The sequence below is a fragment of the Chaetura pelagica genome, unplaced genomic scaffold (assembly GCF_000747805.2).
Source record: "Chaetura pelagica isolate M959 unplaced genomic scaffold, ChaPel_1.0 scaffold305, whole genome shotgun sequence".
Classification (NCBI taxonomy): Eukaryota; Metazoa; Chordata; class Aves; order Apodiformes; family Apodidae; genus Chaetura; species Chaetura pelagica.
The window spans coordinates 1,025,795-1,049,143 of NW_009953512.1; the positions used below are offsets into that span (position 1 = coordinate 1,025,795).

Here is a 23,349-nt window from a genome sequence, read left to right on the forward strand (position 1 = left end):
ACACAAAGAATGGACATGTCACAGACACAGTGGCCGCGTCACAGACACACACACAGAATGGACGTGTCACAGACACACACCCAGTGGACGTGCCACACACCCACCAGCAGATGTCAAGGCTCAGGGACTTGATTTTGCCCACATGTGTTTGCAGCCATGTTAAAAATTGACAGTCTGAGCACTGCAAAAGCAGAGATGGAGCAGATGCTCCTCCAGCTCCCTGAGCCTGTGCAGGCTCCCTGCTGTCACCAGCTGTGTCCCACTGAGCTTCCAGCCACCTCTTTAACTTACCAACAGCATCAAGTAATTTATTTTTTTTCACAGACTTATAGGTTGTCCATCTAGAACTGGGAGGTTTGCAGATAAGCTCAGGGTGTGCAAAGCTCTTCTTAAGTCTTGAAAAAAGTCTGTCTGCTCAAGTTTTATCAAACCATGGAGTTGCTTTGGTTGGAAGAGACCTTTCAAATCAAGTCCAACCATTAACCCAGCCCTGCCAAGGACACCACTAAACCGCGTCTCTCAGCACCACATCTACATGGCTTGGAAACCCCTCCAGGGAAGGGGACTCCCCCCCTGCCCTGGGCAGCCCGGGCCAGGCCCTGACAACCCCCCCCATGAAGAAATTGTTCCCAAGATCCAATCTCAGCCTCCCCGGGCACAACTTCAAGGATGTTTCCTCTTGTCCCATCCCTTGTTCCTGGGGAGCAGAGCCCGACCCCCCTGGCTCCAACCTCCTCTCAGCAGCTGCAGAGCCAGCAGGTCTCCCCTCAGCTCCTTTGCTTCAGGCTGAACACCCCCAGCTCCCTCAGCTGCTCCTGCTCACACTTGTGCTCCAGCCCCTTCCCCAGCTCCCCTGCCCTTCTCTGGACACGCTCCAGCCCCTCCATGTCCTTCTTGTCATGAGGGGCCCAAAACTGACCCCAGGATTTGAGGTGGGGCCTCACCAGTGCCCAGCACAGGGGGATAACATTTGCATTCCCTGGTCTTGCTGGCCACACTAGTGCTGATATGAGCCCAGGACACATTTTTTTCCATCACTCCACAAAAAAAATGTTTTCTAAAGAGAGAGCTCCTAGGCCAGGGGATTTTTCTTTAAGTTAAGGAGCTCACTTGCTGTACCTCTCGCTCATGTTAGTAAAGTAGAGGTGTTTGAGGGTTCAGAGGATAGTACATCTCCTGGGGTGGAAAGCTTGTCTACTGCTACTTGGCAGTTGCCACGGGTGGGAAGGAGAGGACGTGGCTGCCTACAGAGTGTCTGGGGAAAGAGCAAGAGGGACATGTCCATCACGGCTAAATACCAAGCTCATGAGTGATGGGGAACACAGGAACATGTGGTGGCAGGAGTGACGTCAAACGGAGTTGAGACAAATGCTTGGGATGGACTGTCAGCTGGGGAAGAAGGAAAATAAATGGCAAAATAAAACCCACAGGCCTTTTGACTAAAAAAGGCAGCCAAGCAGCCTAGGAAGAAGCAGAGAGCCAAAAATCTGCTGAACACCTTGCTGCTCTTTCACAGCAAGGCTACTGTCTCACTGTGTAGCCAGAGGCAGCAGAGGCTGTGGGAACAGTGAAAAAATCCCTGACATTTGGTACCATGGACTTGGTATCTCAGCTCCTGCATTTCCACAGAATTCAGATTAAGTGACAGTGATACTGTCTTTCTAAAACAGCTGCAGCCAAGCAAGCCCTCAGTACCACCTGGAAAAGGCTGTTTCCTGGTCTGTGTGTGGCACCATAAATACATAAAGCTGCTCCTCTCTGTGCCATCTGGAGAGATGCTTTCTCCCAAGACACACAGTCTGTGTGCACGTGCTCTGGCCATTCTAGATTCATCCCATGTGCCACACTCTGTGCTGAGGCATGGGAGCAGCCCTGATTTTATCTGTTTCCCCTGTAGATTTTTCTCCACCATCCCAGTCAAAGGCAGATGTGACACCAAGCCCTGACACTGTTCCAAAAAATACTCAAGATTCTCACTGCTGAAGAGCTGTGTGTACCAGATGGGGCCATTTCCCTGGATGATCCAGCACATTGTCTTGATGGAAATCCCTTGATGAGCCCCTCAGAAAGACAGGACCGACGACCCCGGATCTCATTACCAGCCCCACCAGCAGTCCAACCCCCTGCTCCTGCTCTCCCACTGCTGAACCAGATGGGAATCAACGGTTTGAACTTTCCCTCCAGACACATCTCGGCAGCAGGGAAACAGGCTGTCAGCCACCAGCAAGGCAGGAAAATCCAGGAGGGAATTTCAGGCAGCAGGAGACCTGCCCACTGCCAGCATCCAGCTGCCCCCCACGCTGCCAGCAGGCTCCTGCTAGCAGACCTGGGGAGCTCAGCACAATAAAAACCATCAATCCCATCCACTAAACACTTCCCTCCCCAAATAACCAAACTTATTTCTCCCTTCCCCACAAAGCTTCCCAGCAGTTCTCCAACGTTTCCATTCTCCACCCCAGGACCTCCAGGCTCCACTGCTCCCAGCTCCATCCCAACCACTGATGCTTCGCATCCTCTGACAACCCAAATTAGAGCCCCCCAAGTCTCCCACACAAGGTTCCTGTAAACACATCCCTGCTACAGAGAAGCTGTTTAATGTATTTATTTTTTTCTTCAGTGAGAAAAACCCACTAGGGAGATCCAAATACTTTAATCTTGGGCAAGAAGAAGGGAGCAAGAGCTTCACCCTCCAGAAGGCAGGATGCACCACTGATCCCTGCTGCCCGCCCAGGGACAGCAATCGAGTGAATCAATGAGACAGAAGGAAGCTAGTTTAATGCATTTTTTTAAAAATTTCAAATAATTATTTAAAGCTGTGAGGGACCTTGTTTTTAAAATCACACTGTGTGCCCTCTATATATTACGCTCAGACTGACATAAGGAATTAAAAAACTCCAAGTGCCAGGGGGCTACATCAATCCTGTTTATTTGTGATTCGGCTGTTCTGGATTTTCTCAGGCTGCAGACAATGCTATTAAAGCTCTCTATAACACAATATTCTTCCATATTTTAAGAACACAGTGGAAATATTTCTGCTGCTCTTACTGTTTTCTAAAACAAAATTTCAACCTAATGCCAAATTTAAGCTCTTTTCCAGCAAGCCTCAGTAATTTGGGATGTTGGAACTCGGAACCAGCACCGCGCTTCGGAGCAAACTCAACTTTAAGTACGTGCTTAATTTCCCCTAAAGGTGGGGAAATTTCCCCTAAGCATGCTGAAGCACTTCCCTAGTCACAGTTTGCTGTATTGAGGCATTAAAAAGAAAATAAAGGCTTGAAATACAGTTTAATGGTGACTTATGGTTTCTCTTCGAACTGAAAATGAAAAATTAATATGGATGCAATAGTATTTTTCTTGGTCACCGACATGTTTTTCCAATCCTCTGCATGTTATTGCACTCTGTTTTATAGAGAAGCATTATTTGTTCAGCTGAACTGGTCCCAGTTTATCCCGTATGATTCAGACATTCATTTGATTTTTGGACAATGGCGACTCCTTTTCAGAACTCAGAGGGGATTTACAGATATTTATTCTGTAAAAGTGAATTCTGCAAAGGTTGAATAGACCTGAGATTAATTTTTAGTATTTTTTTTCACCTGTTCTCTCATACCAGGGCTCTCTACCTTCTGCAAGCCAGTAGTCTCCCTTCTGAAGGCCCAAGTGTATGGATGCAGCAGTGCACAGTCCTAACATCTAATGAGGCATTAGCAAGTTAGAAACCTTTAAATAAAATCATTAGGGCCCAAGATAAAAGCAGTTTTCTCAAGGACCCATCCATCCCATGCCACCAAAGTTTAAGGTCCACTTAAGCCAAGGTTTAAGGCATTGCTCACTGCAAGAAACATTGGAAATGTTTGACTTCTTATAAAAGCCACCTGGTGACATTGAAATCCTAACTTACACACAGATTCAAGTCTTGCCTTCAAATCTGCAAGACTAACTATAATTAATTTCACTGGGAGACTAAGCACAGAAGGTGGCTGCAGCACTGCAGAAGTGGGTATTGCTAACACAGTCCTACGCTTCCAGTTACACCAGGGCGAGGAGAACACTCTTACAAGGTTTCCTTTGCCCCAAAACATCTCAAAAATGCACACACACCCCCCACCAGAGCCTTATCCTCATCTGTAAGATCAGTAATTAATGAAATTACTCCTGCCCAGTTATTCCTGTTTGTAATTCTACAGTCATGTGCCACTTTTTTCCCTCCCCTATTATTTTTAAGCTCCCAAAACAGAAAGGAAAAAGAAAACACTCCTAGATCAAGAGTCCAAGCACCTACATAGTGTTCCAGACACACACAGCACTCCACTACACTTCTTTCCTTCCTCCAAACCTTCTGTCACACTGCCCAGCAATGGTCCCTTGCTATGAAATGTCTTAATACTCTGCAAGACAGGCTTGGTTTTCAAATAAAAAATCACCTGCCAGCACCAAAAGAAGGTAATCCAGGGGTAGAAGAAATGCTCTTCAGGATGAGCAGGTTTCTGGGAGGATTTTTCCCAGAGTTGACTCCAAACTTCAGGCAGATGGGTGGTTGCTCAGGCTGTAGCTTAGAAGTCCACTTAAATCAGAAGAATCAGAACCAAACCAGAGCAATGGGGATCTTTCCCCTTCCATCAGAGCTGGGCAAGTTCACGTGATGAACCTGACCAAAGACAACACTTAATTTGTAAACACCTTCCTCCTCCCTAAGTCCATTTTTCAGCCAAATTCACTTGGTTTACCCGTAATGGCACAAGACATGGGGAACAAAGAGAAGGAGAAAGGTTAACAGACAGAAAAGAGAAAGACCTTTCAATACTTCAAGTGGGCCTATAAGAAAGATGGGAGCAGATGTTCTAGAAGGGCTTGCAGTGATAGGACAAGGGGTGATGCTTTTAAACTGAAGGAGGGGAGATTCAGACTAGCTATTAGGAAGAAATGTTTTACAATGAGGATGGTGAAACCCTGGCCCTGGTTGCCCAGAGGTAGATGCCTCATCCCTGGAACCATTCCAGGTCAGGCAGGACAGAGCTCTGAGCAACCTGATCCAGTTGAAAATGTCCCTGCTCACTGCAGGGGGTTTGGACTAGATGGCCTTTAAAGGTCCCTTCCGTCCCAAACCATGCTGAGATTCTATGTTTAAACACTTCTTCCCAGCAGTGATGTCCAAAGCAAGCCAGCAACTCCCTGTGGTTGCAATCCCATGTCCTGCTCATCCATCCTGTTCTCTGCTGCTCCACTCGCAGGGCTCCAGAGAGCAGCCAACGTGAAGGACACTTGTGAGGGCTGTACTTTCCACAGAGGAGCTGAGGGATGGCAAAAGAGGGTCAACATGGGGTTATGTGAGGATAGGAAAAACAAAAGCAATGGTGAAAAGCACCCGAGACCACTTGAAGGCAAACTTCCCATGTGCCTCCTGACAGCTTATCACTGCCAGCTTGCCCACCACAGCCAGCAAAGAGCAACTTTTCCCCTGCTGTGTCACTCCACATGCTGCTCTTAAAAATAGCACTTCTGCAAGAGAATGCCTTATATTTCCCCAATGGTAAGACACATGTGTAGAACATGTCCTGAGGTTAATTTGCTAATTTTGCTCTTGTTTAGGATTAGCAAGGTTAACAGCAGAAACCCAAAGGAAAATGTCAACAATCACGTCTTTCCTAGAGGGGGGCGAGGGGTTGAAAAGACTTCTTTCCTGACATGTGTCTGGTTTTACACTGTTGTTTTTGGCTCTTCAAAGGAAGGAAATTAAATGAGCAGCTTCTTTTTTTATCCTTTTGGAATACTAAAAAGGATAAATACTGAGCAACGAGGCTGCAGGAGGACACAAGGGCCTTTTCTCTGGCCACACATTTTTTGTCAAAGCTGCTTTAAAATTCTCAAGTCCCTCCAATATAATCCCCTGCAGCTGTCATCACCCACACACCAGGTTCCCAATAAATGCTCAAGCCACAAATCTCCCTCAGCAAGATTACAAGGCCATGGATATTGCAGGTTAGGAATCAAAAAGCAGCAGGAAATTCCTTCTGTAGCACCAAGCCAAGTTGGTAGGTCTCATTCTCCAAGATGGTTTTCGTGGTCTCACCATCTTCAGTGGTGCTCTGCTCATACAAGTCCATTTTCAAGCCCACGGTCCGAACTCCAAAGAGGTTCTTCACCCCTTATGGAGCTCCTGAGCTGGAGAGAACCTCTACAAACATGCTCAGAGACTGTGATCCTGTAGATGTACCTGGAGGCACCAAGAAACCACTTTCCTCTGCCCAAGGGTACGGCCTCACTGCAGAGCCAGCAGGAAAACTCTGAGATGTCCTGCATCTGCTCCAGAGCCCAGTCCGATCATGAAAGATGGTAACAGAAAGTGCTACAGATATTTCTGCAGCACGTACTGCAGACATGTCTGCAGCAAATATTCAAAGCTGCCTTGTCTCCCTCCCAGGAGGTTTGATTTTGTCATTTAGATACCAAGAAATTGAATGTTTGCTGCAAGACTGCAGGAAGAATTTTTAAAGGTGTAAGATACAAGAAGAAAGCGGCTCAAAGAAAAGAGGGGAAAAAAAGAGGAAGTAAGACAGTTAAAATTCCCAGGAAAGCCAGAGATGAAGTTGCTTTCCAAGTCAGAGGTAAAAGGTCTGACCTAATAAAAGACATCAGAAAGAGCAGGGTGCAAGACACAAGGTACAATAACAATCCTTTCTTGGACCACTTTTCCAAGACCAATATCATGACAGCATCCATGTTTTTCATTTCTAACACAGATACCTTTGTTGATAGCCAAAAGAGAGACAGACACTGGGGCTTGGCAGCAGCCTCCCCAAAACACACGGCAGCTTCCTGCTCTCTTATTTTCCTTTGCTCTGCCGTGGTTTCTTCTGTTCTTCTGGCCTCCTTTCTACAGTGTTCTCTTGACCTTTCCCCTCCTAAATACAAACTCCTCATCCCCCCATCTGCCACCTCTCCTTGGCAAATCCTGCTGGGAACACAGAAACCCCAGAACAACTGAATGATTTTACCTATAAATACTTATAGTTCCGTAACTGAACCCTGGAGGAAGGGTTGTGCTCTGTGCACAAGCTGCTGCATTGGGTCGCTTTCTGCAATTTAGAATTTTAATAGACATCAAAACAGGAAAACATTTCAAGTTATGCAATAGGAATTATTATTAAAACCAGAAACAGACATCAGCTCCGAAAAAAGAATCTGGAGCAGCCGAGCGGTGTCGGCGCAGTTAACCCAGCTCGGCAGTCCTGCCTCCAGCTCAGCACTTCCCACCATGTGCTGCTTCACCTGAAACTAAATCAAGCTCCCAGGAGAAAGGCTGTCCTGCTCCTTCAGGTCAGCACCTGGTTCCTGATGGACATACCTGAGGTGCTCTTCAACCAGGCCCCTTCAGGCAACCCCTCCATCAAATCGACACAGGCTCCAACAACCCAGACAACATTTCTTCCCAGGCTCGAGGAATATTTTCTGGTTGGTCACCTTACAAGTTTGGAGCAGAAACACCACAGGAACCAGTGGTGAACACTCATCTCTATTCTCACCTAAGCAAAAAATCAACTCTCTCATTTCATAAATACCAGGGAAGTCTTGCTCTGTAATTTCAACTCTCCTGAAGCCAGGGTTGGCACTGCCCCGGGGACACAGGCCAGCTCCCCCAGAACAATGGTTCATGGCAGCTCAACCATGCCACCAGTCTGGAATTTCAAGGCTTAAAGAAGGTTTCTGCATTTAAGAGGCAGTTGCAATAGGGAAACATTTGCAAACAAAGGGAAATAAACAATAATCAGTGAAGTAAACTGATAAAAAATCAAAAGACTAGGCTTCCAGCTTCCTCCCATGAGGACTGAAACAAGAACAGACCAAAGAGAAGTAAAGGGTCAGACAGTTTAATGGGATTATGAGATTTTTAAAAGCCACAGGAAGAGGATAAACAGAGTTCAAGTCAACAAAAGGCAAGAGCATGTCAGTGTCTCACAATACCATATTTCAAAACACCCATCAAGACAGGACTCCCTACCTTCTGGACTTGGGATCAGCAGCATTTGGAGGTGAAGTCTTGACACACTATCTTCAGAAAGCAACATCTCACTGTGCAAGAACATTGTGGTAGGATTCCAAGTCTAGGAGAATGTGGTACCAAACAGCTGCCAACACTATCACAACACCCTTGGGTTCTCCATTCAACATCCCATACAGTTTGGCTGTGTCTCCCATGGACCATGTGGTCTAACCACACCCATCACAGAAAGAAGCCATGCAGAAAGAGACTTGGGGGTAGTGGTGGATGAAAAGCTGGACATGAGCAATCAGTGTGCACTCACAGCCCAGAAGGCCAACCATGTTCTGGGCAGCACCAAAAGCAGTACGGCCAGCAGGTCAAGAGAGGTCATTCTTTCCCTCTGCTCTTCTGAGACCCCACCTGGAGTACTGTGTCCAGCTCTGGTGTCCTCAACACAAGAGAGACACAGACATGCTGGAACAAGTCCAGGGGAAGGCCACAAAAATTTTCAGAGGCTGAAGCACCTCTCCTGTGAAGACAGGCTGAGACAGTTGGGGTTGTTCAGCCTGGAGAGGAGAAAGGTCTGGGGAGACCTCATACCATCCTTCCAGTACATGAAGAGCCAACAGGAAAGGTGGGGAGGGACTATTTACAAGGGTGTGTACTGATAGGACAAGGGACAATGGCCTTAAACTAGAGCAGGGTAGATTTAGATCAGACATTAGGAAGAAGTTCTTTACAGTGAGGGTGGTGAAGCACTGGAACAGATTGCCCAGAGAGGTGGGGGAGGTCCCATCTCTGAAAACATTCAAGGTCAGGCTCGACCAGGCTCCAGACAACCTGATCTAATCAAAAAGGTTCCTGCTCGCTGCAGGGAGGGTAGAGTAGATGATATTTAGAAGGTCCCTTCCAACCCCTCGCATTCTACGATTCTATGATTGCGCAAAGGCACAGGGACAACCTGCCCGTAACACTCCCCTGCAAGCCACAGATCATAGGACCATGAGGTCTGGAGATGAGCAAGCACCTGTACAAGGTAGGGTCAGCAAAGAGCAGAGCCCTGATGAGGATATACACCACAACTCTGTTCTGACACACTCCCAAGAACACTGGCAACCCCTGGTCAGGAGGAAGGAGGACAGACATTGCTTCCACGTGCCCATGCCTCCCTCTGCCAGCAGCTGTAGTAGAGGATGTGCAAGTAACATGACTCCAGAAGGCCAATGAGAGGCCAGAAGACACCAAAGGATGGGAAACATCTTATCCCATGGATTTAGTAATACTGGCAGTGTCTGACCCAGGGCATATTAAGAATTGAGATGACCAAGGCATCCTACCAAGTCCAGTCCTAGTGCAGGACAGGCCAAGATGTTCATACAGCTGAAATGACTCCTCCATTCCCAAAACTCAAGCACAGCCCTCCTGTGAGAGGCTTCAGATTCTTTACAAATGGAAGACGTTTTAAAATATATCTAATAATAAAAAACAACAGGCAGAAACTGCCATCAACTAAAAATGAGTTTAAGAACTTAAAAGGAACTCAGGTATAAATGACTGGGGAATCCAGCTTCACACAGATGATTTAGGAGACAGGAGAACATCAGGGCTCAAAACCCTTCCAGTACTCCCAAGGATTATCCTATACCTAACTTTATAAGGATTTATGCAGCTTCTGTTGAAGCCACATGAAAGCAGAGATGAGAAATTGTGGGAGCTAAAGAAATAAATACTGCAAGCAGCACATCCCTAGTGGCCTTATTCCTTAAATAAAATATGTAATATATACTCCTGTATAAACAATAACTTGGCTTATTTTCCTACTCACATTATCCCACAACACAACAACAGACAAATTTACAGGGAATAATCCTTTTGTGATAGCCCTGCACTGCAGCATTTAAAAGAACACGAGGAGCTCTGTTCACAGCTGCTCCTGCCCTCAACTCTGCACAAAACTCTTTTCTCCCAGCCTTGCCCAGACTCCCGACCCATTTCTGCAGGTTGTTCACCTCCTCAGTGACCACACATGCACAGTTATTAATGCCTTGCTGAGTCCACCACAACACAGGGTATTGCCACAAATTATACACTTAAAACGATCCGCAAGAATTTCACAGAGAAACAACAACAAATGGTGAGACAACGTAATTATTCTTTGGGGCTGGAAGATTAATGTTTAGGGGTTTTTAATTAAAACAAAACAAACAAAAAAAACAACACACACACAAAAAAATAACCTACCAAGGTGCAAAAGCTACCCAGGTCATTCTGTTGTAAAAGCAATGGTTTGAGAGATTATGTTCTCCAAATAATCAGATGAGTTCCTTCTGGTCTATCTGAAGCCTTGTAAACAAACTCATTATGTTGGATCTCAAGAGAAGTAAACAAATAGTTGGCATCTGACACCACTGCATTCTTGCACAACTTAAAACAAGCCCATGGCACTTGGAAGCCCCACTGCCCGTTCATCATGTCCCTCTGAGCCACACAAGGCAGTGGGGACACAACAGGCTCCTCCTGCTCTGAGCAAGAGGGGACATGAGTGACAGTTCAGAGAAGGCACAGAGATGATCCGAGAAGTGTGTGTCTAAATACTCTAAATACAGAGAGGCTGTTGGGTGCCACCACATAGCATGGTTTGGGTTGGAGGGACCTTAAAGATAGTGTCTAAATACTGTAAATACAGAGAGGTTGTTGGGTGCCACCACATAGACTCACAGCATGGTTTGGGTTGGAGGGACCTTAAAGATCATCTAGTCCAGCCTCCTGCAGTGAGCAGGGACATCATCAACAAGATCAGGTTGCATCTACCACCTGAGTAACCTGGGCCAGGGTAGACCATTTCCAGGGATGGGGCATCTACCACCTGAGTAACCTGGGCCAGGGTTTCACCACCCTCAGTGTAAAAAAATTCTTCTTTATATCTGGTCTGAATCTCCCCTCTTTTAATTTAAAACAATCACCCCTTGTCCTATCACTAAAGGCCCTACTAAAAAGTCTGTCCCCATCTTTCTTTTAAGCCCTCTTTAAGGGGGGCTGTTAAAAGACCACAATAATGTCTCTCCAGAGCCTTCTCTTCTCCAGGCTGAACACCCCAACTCTCCCAGCCTGTCTCTAGAGCAGAGCTGCTCCAGCTCTTGGATCAGCTTCATGACCTCCTCTGGACTTGCTCCAACAGCTCCATGTCCTTCTTGGGTTGGGGACCCCAGAGCTAGACCCAGCACTGCAGGGGGGGTCTCACCAGAGCAGAGAGGCAGAATCCCCTCCCTGGACCTGCTGGTCACAAAGCACAAGCAGATACCAAGCCCCCTAACCCTACTGGCAGTGCCTGGCTCAGCCATATGGTGTTGCCAGCCCTGGCATGGGCTGCCCTTCACCCCTGCTGGCACAGCCACTCTACACCCACTGAGAGGAAGGAGGAGAGGAACCTTCTATTCCCTTCAAAGCAGCAGATGCATGGTCAGCAAGCCCGGGGGGAGCAGGCATGGGGACACCACACTGGACCAGCAAGTCCCATAGTTGGGAACAGCAGGGCAGGGGAGGAGATGCCACTCCTCTGTGCCTGTCACAGTGAAGTCCTTTTGGTCACAACTCCCTGTTGAGATCAAGGCAGCTGAGAGATAGGAAACACCACCACAACAACGGGCTTCTGGTCAAAAATCCCAGCACTCAGTAGCAATTTGTGTGAGACCCAAGCGAGCCTAGCATGCTGCTGAGCAGCAAAGCACTGCCCAGGAGAGGGCAGTGGCACACCCAGCACCCAAACCAAAACCCTTTCCTCCTCTTTCCAGGTAGGGTTTTCCCCATTTCAGTGCATTTTATGCAAGTTCAAGGCTTTCCACAAAACAGCTGGTGAAAAAATCCACAGAGTCTAAAGCAAAGAGTCCACCTGGGCTAGAACCATCAGGTTGATTTTTTTCACTTAGCTTTCATGTCCTACAAAAGTCTGATGAGCACCAGAAACAAACCCAGCTCAGTCCACTCCATACACAGACACGAGCAGAAAGTGGAAAAACCTTCCAGGAAAGGAGACACCATCCACACCACAAAATCAGGGGATGGACATGTCCCTTATTCATCCCACTGAGCTGAGACTCCAGCCCCACATGCCAGCCCACTGGCATTGAGCCTTGGGTGGAAGACTTCATCCCCATGCTGATATCCCAGGTCCTCTCCTGAGGCCATATGCCATCACTGGCTGGTGTGCACCAAGGGACTGAGGAGCAGATATGCTTTAATTTTTAAAACAGAAGTTGTCAAAGCCTCTATGTACTTCAAGAAATGGTTGTTGAAACCCAACTGAGCCTTTTGAGAGCTACTGATGAGAAAAATAATCACATCACCCTCTAAGAGAGCATAATTATCAACACTTGAGAAGAAAAAAAGTACTAAGGGCAGTGATCCAACATCATGACCTCTCTGCCAAGTCCAAATACTTAAGACCAACTCTCTTTCCACAGACTCTGAGAACTGGTCAAAACTCTGCCCAGGACTCCAGGATCTCGCTGCTCTCCGTGCTATCTCAGGGAAGGGTCTCTGCAATGGAGCAAGTGCATTCCCATCCTGTGGGATCCAGCCCTCAGCTGTCAGTGTTACAAATGCAAACCACAGCACCTTGAAGAACTGATACGTGCTAAGTACTAAACACACAAAGGAATTCACCTTTAGATTTGCCCCTTGCAGCATGAACATCTGGAGGAGGCCACCTAAGCCTTCAATAGCTGGACAAAATCAAAATGCTGCCTCCATAAAACCACTTACAGCCAACAAACTGCTCCACAACCCACTCAATCCCTTTCCACAGAGTTGACTCCATGGAAAGGCCTCCAAACATGTCTGAGTTATCACAGGTCATCCCCTGCCAATACCCTCCTAGATAACCCAGACTTTTATTCATTTGCATTGCAACATGTGCAGAAAGTGGGGTTAGCATTCCCCCATCCCTGGAAGTGTTCAAGGGGAGGTTGGATGAGGCTTGGAGCAACCTGGGCTGGTGAGAGGTGTCCCTGCCCATGCAGGGGAGTTGGAATTGAATGATCTTTATGGTCCCTTCCAACACAAACCAGTCTGGGATTCTATGATTCAAACTTGACCCATCCCAGAGCAGGATCAGGTCTATCGTGGCTGAGTGGGGAAGGGGAGACATTCATCACTGGTCACCTGTTCTGGATGTGACAACCCCCTCATCTGATTTCCTATAGTGCACATCATTCCCTGATCTTCTGGAGAAGTCAGTAACCACTGCCCACCAGCCTTGTTTCTCCTCCAAATTCTCACTATGCCAAAAGCCTCCGGCACAGAATGGAAATTAAATAAATAAATAGAATCCGTTCTTTGTTTATTCTCTCCTTTTGGGCACAGATTTCACCCCTGGCCCCCAAGTGCTGGCACTGCATGTTCACACATACCACCCCCAAGTATGGGCAAGAGGGCTGGAAGCCAGCAAGCAAACACCAAGGGTGACCAAGGAGGGGACAGGAAAGAAAACCCTACAGGCTGGCAGAGAACTGAAACTGCAGTGCCTGCAAAAATGCATGATGGCAGCAAAAATGAGGAGAGACTGGTCATTTCCACGGGTCTGCCCTTCTCCAGGTCCCTGTTGACACCTCCTATCCCCTTCCCAAAGTCATGGCCCAGCTTTCCATGTCCAGTCATCTCCTCTTCCAGTGATTCCTCTGCTGAGTGGCTCAGTTTGAGATCTCCAACGTCTTACCCGTGAGAAAGAGAGTGAGAGAAATCTGTTCACAACTGCATTTCATTTGAGTCCCCCGAAGCCTCCACAAGGTTCTTTATCTTGTTATTCTAATGCAAACAGACTTCTGTGATTTTTTTCACATCCAAAATTTCACCATTGCAGTAACCACAATCCTGGCAGGCTCTCCCCTGCCTGGAAAGGGAACAAACTTTCAAATAATTTATAAATAACCATTTCAAGAACATAGCTTTTATTCTTTCATCCCACAAAAGGCAGAAATTTTGCTCGGGACCGCAAGCTGTCAACTTCCCAGCAAACCCAAAATCCCACTTAACTCTCTATTGTAAACAGTGTAGTATTGCGCTACCACATCAATAAATAAAATTCTTGAAGGAATTATTTCTGTGTTTGATTCACATTTGTTCTGCATATGCCACTGAGCCCAAGGTATTCATAATGTTAAACTCCTAAAAGCCTCAGCTTTCAAAAGGGCCGCGCAGAAGAGCCTTCCCGGGCACTATTGTCTCAGCCAGAGCAAAATCCCAACTAGAGGATGTCATTCCTCCCCCTCCCCTTCATTTCAGAATAAATTAAAGAATTAAATGGCTCGATGCTGCCTCAGAAACAGGCTGTCTTGTGCTTCCAGCCCCCATCCAGATCATGCTATCAGGATGCTGCCTGGGTGGTCAGTGGGTGCTCTCCTCCAGCCTGGTTTCAACCCACAGGACACTTCACGGTTGCTCTCTGCAATCCAGGGGTGAAGCTCACATTGCTTCACCTCTTGCCTCCCTCCAAATCTTTGCTCTGGGAGAGGAAAGCACCAGGACTGTGCTTCATGGCTGTGGGCTGTCCTGCTACCTGGTCTGCTCCAGAGAGGACAAGAAACCAGCAAAGAGCAAAGCAATCCCTGATGCCTCCTTAGGGTTCTGAAAGGCTTCTGAATAAAAAACTAAAACAATTTCCCAAGAGAGAGGGATGAATCTGGAAAATGCATGTAGTTTTGGTTGCAGACAGCCAAAACTGACTCAAAATAGCTCTGCGTGGGTTGGCAGGAGGTGTCTCTGCAGACTGCTACAGGTGGTTCCTCCTCCTGCAGACACAACTTTCTCTACAGTCACAGAGACTCCTGCATAAAGCAGAAGCCCCAGCTCTTTAGAAACAGTGTCCCCAGCACACGTCTCTCCCCTCCTCCAGGGGGAAGGTGGCAGTGTGAGCAGCTGAGGAGCCCTGACGAGGATTAACACACTGGAAATCAAAAATCCCTTAAGCAAATGCCCACAATCTGCCACCCTTGCAGCCCAGCGGGTGCCCAGCAGCAGGAGAGGATTTAGGTTGACCATTTCAACTTTCCACGCTGGGCCTCCCTCTTGCTGCAGTAACAAAGAATTCCTCAGGAAGATTTCAGAAACAGAAGGATTATTTAGCCACCCACACACAGTCAAAATTAACTAGTCATGGAAATTCAAGATAATAAATGCCATCATTTTGCCTTTAACTTTGAAAAAAAAAATTTTTTTTCAAGAGTGAATGTTTCTAATTTATGGAGAGAAAGAGGGGGGGGAAAAAAAAAGGAATTAAAAAAAACTCCAACATTCATTAGTTTGTTTTTCCATGGATCAGAACTCCTCAAATAGAAGAAATTAACACACTAATGTAAACACATGTCTGCTCACAGCCCTGGAACAGATTTACCCAGGCACTACAAAATGTTGCCCCTCACCCATTGGTAACCCCAGTCGGAGACTTATTGTATAAAAATGATCCTATAAAGCTTGTTTTCATCTTCAGCATCTAAAGGGGAAAGCAGTCAGCCTCCACTCTTTTCAAAAACCTGGCAAGGATGAGACAGAGCAAGGGAGAGGACAGAGAAGAGACACAGGACATGCCGACGTGAGGGGACCCTGGCAGTGAAGTTAAACTGCCTCCTTCAGAAATTAACCACCAGTCTCTGACTAAATTAATAGGGATGAAAACAAAACAATCAAGGAATCTGGTGACTATCAGGACTGGTGAGACTGTTCCTGAAGGATTTCAGGCTCACGGCTGAGGGATTTTGGTGTCTAAACAGGATGAGGCCCAGCAATGTAACTGAAGAGATCCCTGCTCACAGGTTCACCAGTGTATAAACTTATTCTGCAGCCTCTTGCTTCAGCTACAGCATTTCTCAAGGCTCACTGGGTACCAATCACTACTAATCCCTTGTAATTAAGCCTTCCAATCATCTAAACGTGGTCATATCACATGCAAGAGCCATACAAGTAGCACAAAATCCCCTTTCTTGCAAAATTCCTATTTACACTTGCCCCAGCAGATGCACTCCTGGCTTTCACACTCTCCTTGCTCATGTAGGCAGCAAGTGTTTTACAGCAAGAGAGACCTCCCCTCCCCTTGGCACTCCACACTGTCTCTGCAGTTAACAGCTCCAAAGAAGTTGGCTAATAAGATGTATTATTGTAATATAAATATCAACAGTTCCTGTAGCTTATCTTAATGGGAAGCTTATGACGGGTGGAAGCTGCAATTAAGAGACCTCTGGCCTCATCTGCTGTGTCTGCTCCCTTGTTTTGCAATATCCAAAATGACAGGAGCCAAGGTTAGGAGCAAAGCTCTTTGACAAGTCTGGGAAAACAACAGAGAAGTGAGCTGAGAAACACAGGGAGGGGAAAAGAAACGACAATCAAAAATGGCATCAGATGTGTGTAAAACCCAGAGCTACCAGCAAGGCAGACAAGCTCATCAGATACGGGATTCCTCTCAAGCAAAGCCCAAGTTTGCCTCCAACTTCAGCTCTCAAGGTTTTCCAGCCTCCTTCCTAACTTAAAAGGAACAATATTTTAAAGAGGGGTTTTTTTAAAAAAAATAGCTTGGTTTGGTCTGAGCAGTCAGAGAAGCCTTTAGTCCTCCATCCCCAGTGAAACGGTACATACGGGATTGATTGCTCAACTTTGAGAGTTCCTTGGGCCCCTACTTAGATAATCTTTATAGCTCACAGGCCCCATTGAAGTGGTTTCCAAGAGCTAAAGCCTCAGATCAGCCTGTCAAACACTGGGACTAGTAAAGTCAGAGCAAGAGAGCAAAAATGCTGGAAGTGTAACTCTGCCCTTCAAAAAACAAGAGCCTGCACACACCAAATTAATAATACACAGTGGCAGCCTCGTGCTCCCCTTCTATGCAACGCCTTCCATCACAAAGCCCCAGCAGCACCACTCCATCACAGCCCTTCCTCCAACAGTTGTCTCACTGCAAATGAAAACTTCTGGTTCATTTCTATTTTTCACACTCTAAGTCTCAAATGCACTTTGAAACAAACACCATGTGGTTGTGACAACCGCCAAGCCTGTAAAGAATGGGATTCCTCTAGTTAAAGAGGCATCAAGAAATGCTTCTCAGGGAAGGTCAAACAGGACACCACACAAAACCTCAGTCTACATGCCCAAAAACTGGCACCTCAATGCTACAAGCAAACTCAGGTTACATGGATGGTTCCAGACCATCAGTGTTCCCTCTGATGACTCCAGGAGATGTGCAGTCATGACCACACAGTGTTATGGCCCAGCCAAAATACATCTCACCACTGTGAATTGGAGCTACGTTGCTTCCACGTGGAAAGTGGCTCCACCAAGTGACCCAGAACACAGCCAGACACCTCTATAATCCCCCTCCCCATGCACACACACAGGTGTGGATGACCTACAGGACAAAGAAATGACACTGACAATCACAAGATTAATTTAGAAAGGACTCATGGTAAAAACAAGAGGTTGGGGAGGGATATAAAGAGCAAATGCTGAGCAGGCAGGAAAAGGTGAATCTTGCAAAATGTGTGGGGCAGAAAGGGACAAGCATGATGGTCCTGCAAGCAAAGCAGCTTTGTGCAAGTGGAGAGAGAACAAGCAAAGGGCAGAGATGCAGGCATGATTCTTTGCTTATTCCTTTTTTAAGGAGTTCCCCAAACAGAAAGCCTCTCTGATTGGCATTTGCTCTGCTCCCTAACTCAGATGAGAAACATTGCTAATTTTTAGCTTATTACAACTCACTCTGATCCTTCAGAAAGAATCCTCTGGTGCCTGTGAGCCCGGAGAGCACCTTTCAGGCAGGCACTAAAAGGAGGCGTCCAACACCACTAAGTCTGTTCTTCAGAGACAATGCACTCTCAGTACCTCTTCAAGCACTCCCTGTCGGATGCAGATGTCAGCAAAACGTCGTGCCCTGCATCCCCTGCATACCAGGCAATTTCCACTTGCACATCACATTTCTTTCAAGGGTTTGTTTTTTTGTCTGGGAAAGTCATTTTTCAAATGAAGAGCTCGGCCCTTTGTCCCTCGGTGCAGTACAGCAGGAACCATCCTTCATGCTCTGCTCTAGCACACAATAGGCTTTGTCTCATTAAACAAAAGAACATGGACTCGCTTTCAATTGTTTCCAGCTGTTTGATCGTGGTTTTATGGGATCAGAAGTCAACAGCAATCAGCATCTGGCTACCTGCTCAAAACCGACTCTGAAAGCCTGAAGAATTGGGTAGAATCTGATTATCAATCTAAAGAAAAACCCACCCCATGTGCTTTTACAGGAACACTCTCACTGCATCCTCCTTAATACTCTATATAGACACTTCCCCTGTGCTCAGCACTGGTGAGGCCCCCCCTCAAATCCTGGGGTCTGTTCTGGGCCCCTCAGGACAGGAAGGACATGGAGGGGCTGGAGCGTGTCCAGAGAAGGGCAAGGGAGCTGGGGAAGGGGCTGGAGCACAAGGGTGAGCAGGAGCAGCTGAGGGAGCTGGGGGTGTCCAGCCTGGAGCAAAGGAGGCTGAGGGGAGACCTGCTGGCTCTGCAGCTGCTGAGAGGAGGGTGGAGCCAGGGGGGTCGGGCCCTGCTCCCCAGGAACAAGGGATGGGACAAGAGGAAATGGGCTCCAGTTGTGCCAGGGGAGGTTGAGGTTGGATCTGGGGAACAATTCCTTCCTGGAAAGGGCTGTCAGGCCCTGGCCCAGGCTGCCCAGGGCAGGGGGGGAGTCCCCATCCCTGGAAGGATTTCCAAGCCCTGTAGATATGGTGCTGAGGGACATGGGTTAGTGGTGGCCTTGGCAGGGCTGGGTTAATGGTTGGACTTGGTGATCTTAAAGGTCTTTTCCACCCTAAATTATTCTATGATTCTATGAAGTCATAGAGCAACACATCCTCATCTGTGGTGGGACATGGTTAACTTGCTTTGCTGGCCACATTTTTTGGAGTCAAAACTCATCTGTCCATTCACATGTTTTCAGCACAGCAAAAAGGTCTCTCCCCTCCTGTGAGGGCAACCCCAGGCTCTGACACCAAGACCAAGGGCTCCCTCTGCTCTCACTTTGGTAACTCCTGCATTTCTGTGTACGAGACACGTTTGTTCAGGTGGAATTTCTTAACAAGAGGATTTCAGGCTGGCAATTTCTAGACTGTAAAAGGGGAAATGTTACTGGGCTGCCAGTAACACATGAAAATGCCAGGCTGGTCCCTCAGGGGGTAAAGCACCCCTGAGCCAGGCCATCCCAGAGCACCCTTACACTTCTGCTCCAGGCAAATGAGTCAAAAAGGAATTTCTTCAGTTCCAAGGGATTTTCTCTAGGATCCAGCCTGCTGACAGCATGGGAAATGAGCTGTGGAACTCTTCACCTCGACCTTCACTGCTCCCCCACCCCCTGCCTGTACTGGATGTTACAAGGCTGAACGTGTATGTACAACTGTCAAATGTACACAAAATTACCCAGAAATGTGAAACTCCAAAAGGTTGATTATGGCAAATCCCTCTCCCAAAGCTGCTATTACAACACTTCACACATTCAGCCTCAGTCCCAGACACACCCCTACACGTCCCTTTTCCCCACATTTTCTTTCATTCTGCTACACCATAAAGTGGCCACCAGTTAAAAATAAAATCTTTTTTCTTTTTTTTACTAGAAAGGAGTTTCCCTGAAACCTGAAAAAAATTCCAGCATTTAGACTCAAGCCTAAAAACTGTTATAAAATTGAATACTTCTCATTTGGATCATCCCTACACTTTCAATGGCAATACATGTACTGCACAGAACAGCTTGCAAAGAACACAGTATGGAGGAAGAACCTGAATCCACACTCTTATGGAATTAAAGCATTAAAGACAGTTTCACCAAGAGTTCACATGTACCCACACACAGGTCTTGTAAGTGACAGATATAATTTTAATTTACAGACTGTCTTCATGATTTTGGAGCTACAGAACAAGGATGTAACTCTGACAGACAAGCACTGCCAGCAGACTGGCACTTCAAGCCTTATATAGCCCCATCACCCTCAGCATTAGCTTCCAACATGGACATACCATCAGCTGCACATCAGACCACCACATCCTTCTCATCTTCTAGATGTCAATTACTTGTCCAGGGTAGGAGAGCAAGACAGCAGCAGAGTGTGGGAGACACCAGTTCACCCAGAGGTGATCCAGCCCTTCTGAGCATCAGCTAAATTCAAAACAACTGAAGAAATTGCTGGTTATTTCATACAAATATGGTGTTGTTTGGGTTGGAAGGAATAGTTAAAGCCCATCTAGTTCATCCCCCTGCAGAGAGCACGGGCATCTTCAACTAGATGAGGTTGCTCAGAGCACCATCCATCCTGACTGTTTCCAGGAATGGGGCATCTATCACACCTCTAGGCAACCAGGCCCAGGTTTTCACCATCCTCATCATAAAAAAAATAAAATTGTATCTGGTGTGAATCTCCCCTCTTCCACTTTAAAGCCATTGCTCCTTGTCCTGTCACTACAAGCCCTGCTGAGAAGTCTATCCCCATCTTTCTTATAAGCTCCCTTTAACTACTGAGAGGCCACAACAACGTCTCCCTGGAGCCTTTTCTTCTCCAGGCTGAACAACCCCAACTCTCTCAGTCTCCAGAGCAGAGCTGCTCCAGCCCTTGGATCATTGTTGTGGCCCTTGCTGGCCATTGAGGAACCTGACCAAAGTTGCCCTTGTTTCTGTCCATGGGATTATCTTCTGCTCCTTCCTGATGACACAAGGTCTGGAGAGACACCAGTGCACACCAGAGGCAGAGCATGTACTGTTCCTGTAAAGGGGACTCACAGGCAAAGCCCAACCAATGAACACCAAAGACATACTTAGCATATAAAGAATCCTTCCTCAGGTTTCCTAAAGCAGAGAAACCTGGAACAATAAAACCAGTGTGCCTAGATCCAAGTTATGATTAAAAGCATGGAATTTCTCACCAGCTACTTCTCCTCCAACTCATCCTCTGTCTCCCAGCATATGAAGAACCATTAGGTCAGAGAGGAAACAAAAAATACCAGTTATCAACATTAAACATCAGATGTTCAACTAGTTTAGAGTCAATGTGCCATAAGCAGCTACTTCCACTTCATACCAAATCTCTGCCATTAGACACATCCAGCTCATCTGATACTGATCAGGCCTTCTCATCCCCACTCATGCCAACCTAAGGCATTACAAAGAGAACCAGAGAGGTGCAAAAATGCAGCAACACTGGACTCACCTTGTCACCTGTAAGAACAGCCCATAGCCCGTACATTACACTAATACAAAGTCCAATAAGTGGAAGAAGGAAAGGAGTTATCAGGAGGTCCATAGCAGCAGTACCTCATTCATTTCCCAGAACAAGCTCAGATATTCTATGAAGTTAGAAAAAGCCCAACTGGTGTATGAGGAACCCACCAGGTCCAGGCAGTATCACAACAAAGCATGCTGAGGACTCAAGGACTGGCCTGCATGGGTGCCTCTAGCAAGGAGGAGGGTGAAGAAGAAAGGATGAAAGGACACCAGCTAAGAAGCCCTCTGTCCCAAAAGAGCTTTTCAGTTGGCTGCTGCAACTGAATAAATAATAGGAGTGGTGGTCAAACAAGAAGTCAATAAGCAACAGGGTTTCAATTCTGAGGCTCTCTAGAGGTGGCTAACAAGTCACCTTCAACCACCATTCACTTGGAAATTAAACACAAGTGGTCAGGAACATTAATTACACCATGACCTTCAGCAACAGAGAACCTGAAGGGATACAAGGATGAGGTGTTGGAGAAGTGTCCATTCATAAGGTAAATCTGAGATATGCAAAGCTGTTACTGGAAGTTTCATAAAAACACATGTTCCCTACTTGTTCATGGAGATGGCAGAAGGCTCTGAGCAGAGCACCAGTGACCTGCACACTGCAGTACAGCTTGATAAAGCCAAATGGAACCAAGGCACATTTCTAAGCCTTCAATAATAGCTGGTCTCTTTGGAGTCTGCCCAGGCTGCCAAACTTGTTGTTTCTCACCCTCATCCCCCCAGAAAACACCCCCTCCAAACCATAACTCATCTACAGTGTTCTGCAGCTCTGAGGTCTTCACCTTCCAACAGCATTGAACTTGAACCTTTCAGACATATGACACTTACCTTAAGAGGCAGAATCACAGCCACGTCTGCCAACATTTACATCAGTCTCTCCCTAAAAGCAGCAAAAAGCATCTTCAGATGCCACAGCACTTTGCATCCAAGCCAGAGAGATTTGTGAAATATGGAAGACATTAAAGGACTCACTTTCTCTCAGCAAAGAAAGAACATAGACCTATAAACAACGCCTTGAAGGCATTTCAGCAGCTCCGTCTACAGCGGCGGGTTTTTTTCATTATTATTCTTATTTTTTTAAGTCAATCAGAAATCCCTGGGTCCAGGAAGCAGTAAATGACAAGGATCTGGCTTAAAAGGGAGAAAAGCAAATAAATACTTAAGGGGAAAAAAGAAGAAAAAAAAAAAGAAAGAAACTCAGTGAACATTTCCAAAGACTTGTTTGTTTGCAATAAAGACTGGGAGGCTCTGCTGTGTACAACCTGTCCCACCCATGCACAGAAGGACCACTGAGATGATCAAAGGCCTGGAGCAGCTCTGCTCTGGAGCCAGGCTGGGAGAGCTGGGGTTGTTCAGCCTGGAGAAGAGAAGGCTCCAGGGAGACCTTAGAGCACCTTCCAGTGCCTGAAGGGGCTCCAGGAAAGCTGGGGAGGGACTTTTCACCAGAGAGGGCAGTGACGGAACTAGGGGTGATGGTTTTGAACCGAAAGAGGGGAGATTTAGGTCAGACATCAGGAATAAATTCTTCACCATGAGGGTAGGAAGGTGCTGGAACAGGTTGCCCAGGGAGGTTGTGGCTGCCCCATCCCTGGAGGTTTTCAAGGGCAGGTTGGATCGGGCTTGTGCAGCCTGGTCTGGTGGGAGGTGTCCCTGCCCATGCAGAGGGTTGGAACCTGATGATCATTAAAGTCCCTTCCAACCCAAACCTTTCTATGATTCTATGACTCTATTACTGTTCACAGGGGTTTATAAGGCAGAAAAGCCAATTTTCCCCAGCCTGGTAGATGCTCAGTACATAAGGTATCCAGCTAAAAGGAAATTATTAGTATTTAAAAACCACATCACACAAGAAGGTTTTATGACCATGAGGGTAGAGGACGTGACACTGAAAATCTACAGTTTTGAGGAAGAACACCCCAAAAAAACCCAGCCATTCAGCATATAGGAAACAAACTGGGCAGTCATGGCTTAGATATTAAAGCCCCATAGGTGCTGTGAGCCAGGAGCCACCAGGCTGTTAAAAATAAGACAAAAAAAGTGAGTCAGTTGCAAACTCTTCCAGCCTTTATTTATATAAAAAAAAAAAAAAGAA

General features: G+C 46.7%; 1 protein-coding gene across 1 annotated transcript in view; it reads right to left on the reverse strand.

Annotated features, from left to right (window-relative positions):
• The window catches only part of EXOC6B (exocyst complex component 6B), a 273,905-nt gene that overhangs the window by 216,899 nt on the left and 33,657 nt on the right, over positions 1–23,349 (reverse strand). Inside the window, exon 6 of the mRNA XM_009999464.1 lies at positions 7,221–7,229. Within this exon, the coding sequence (XP_009997766.1) occupies positions 7,221–7,229 (9 nt within the window). The remainder of the gene's footprint in view (positions 1–7,220; positions 7,230–23,349) is intronic.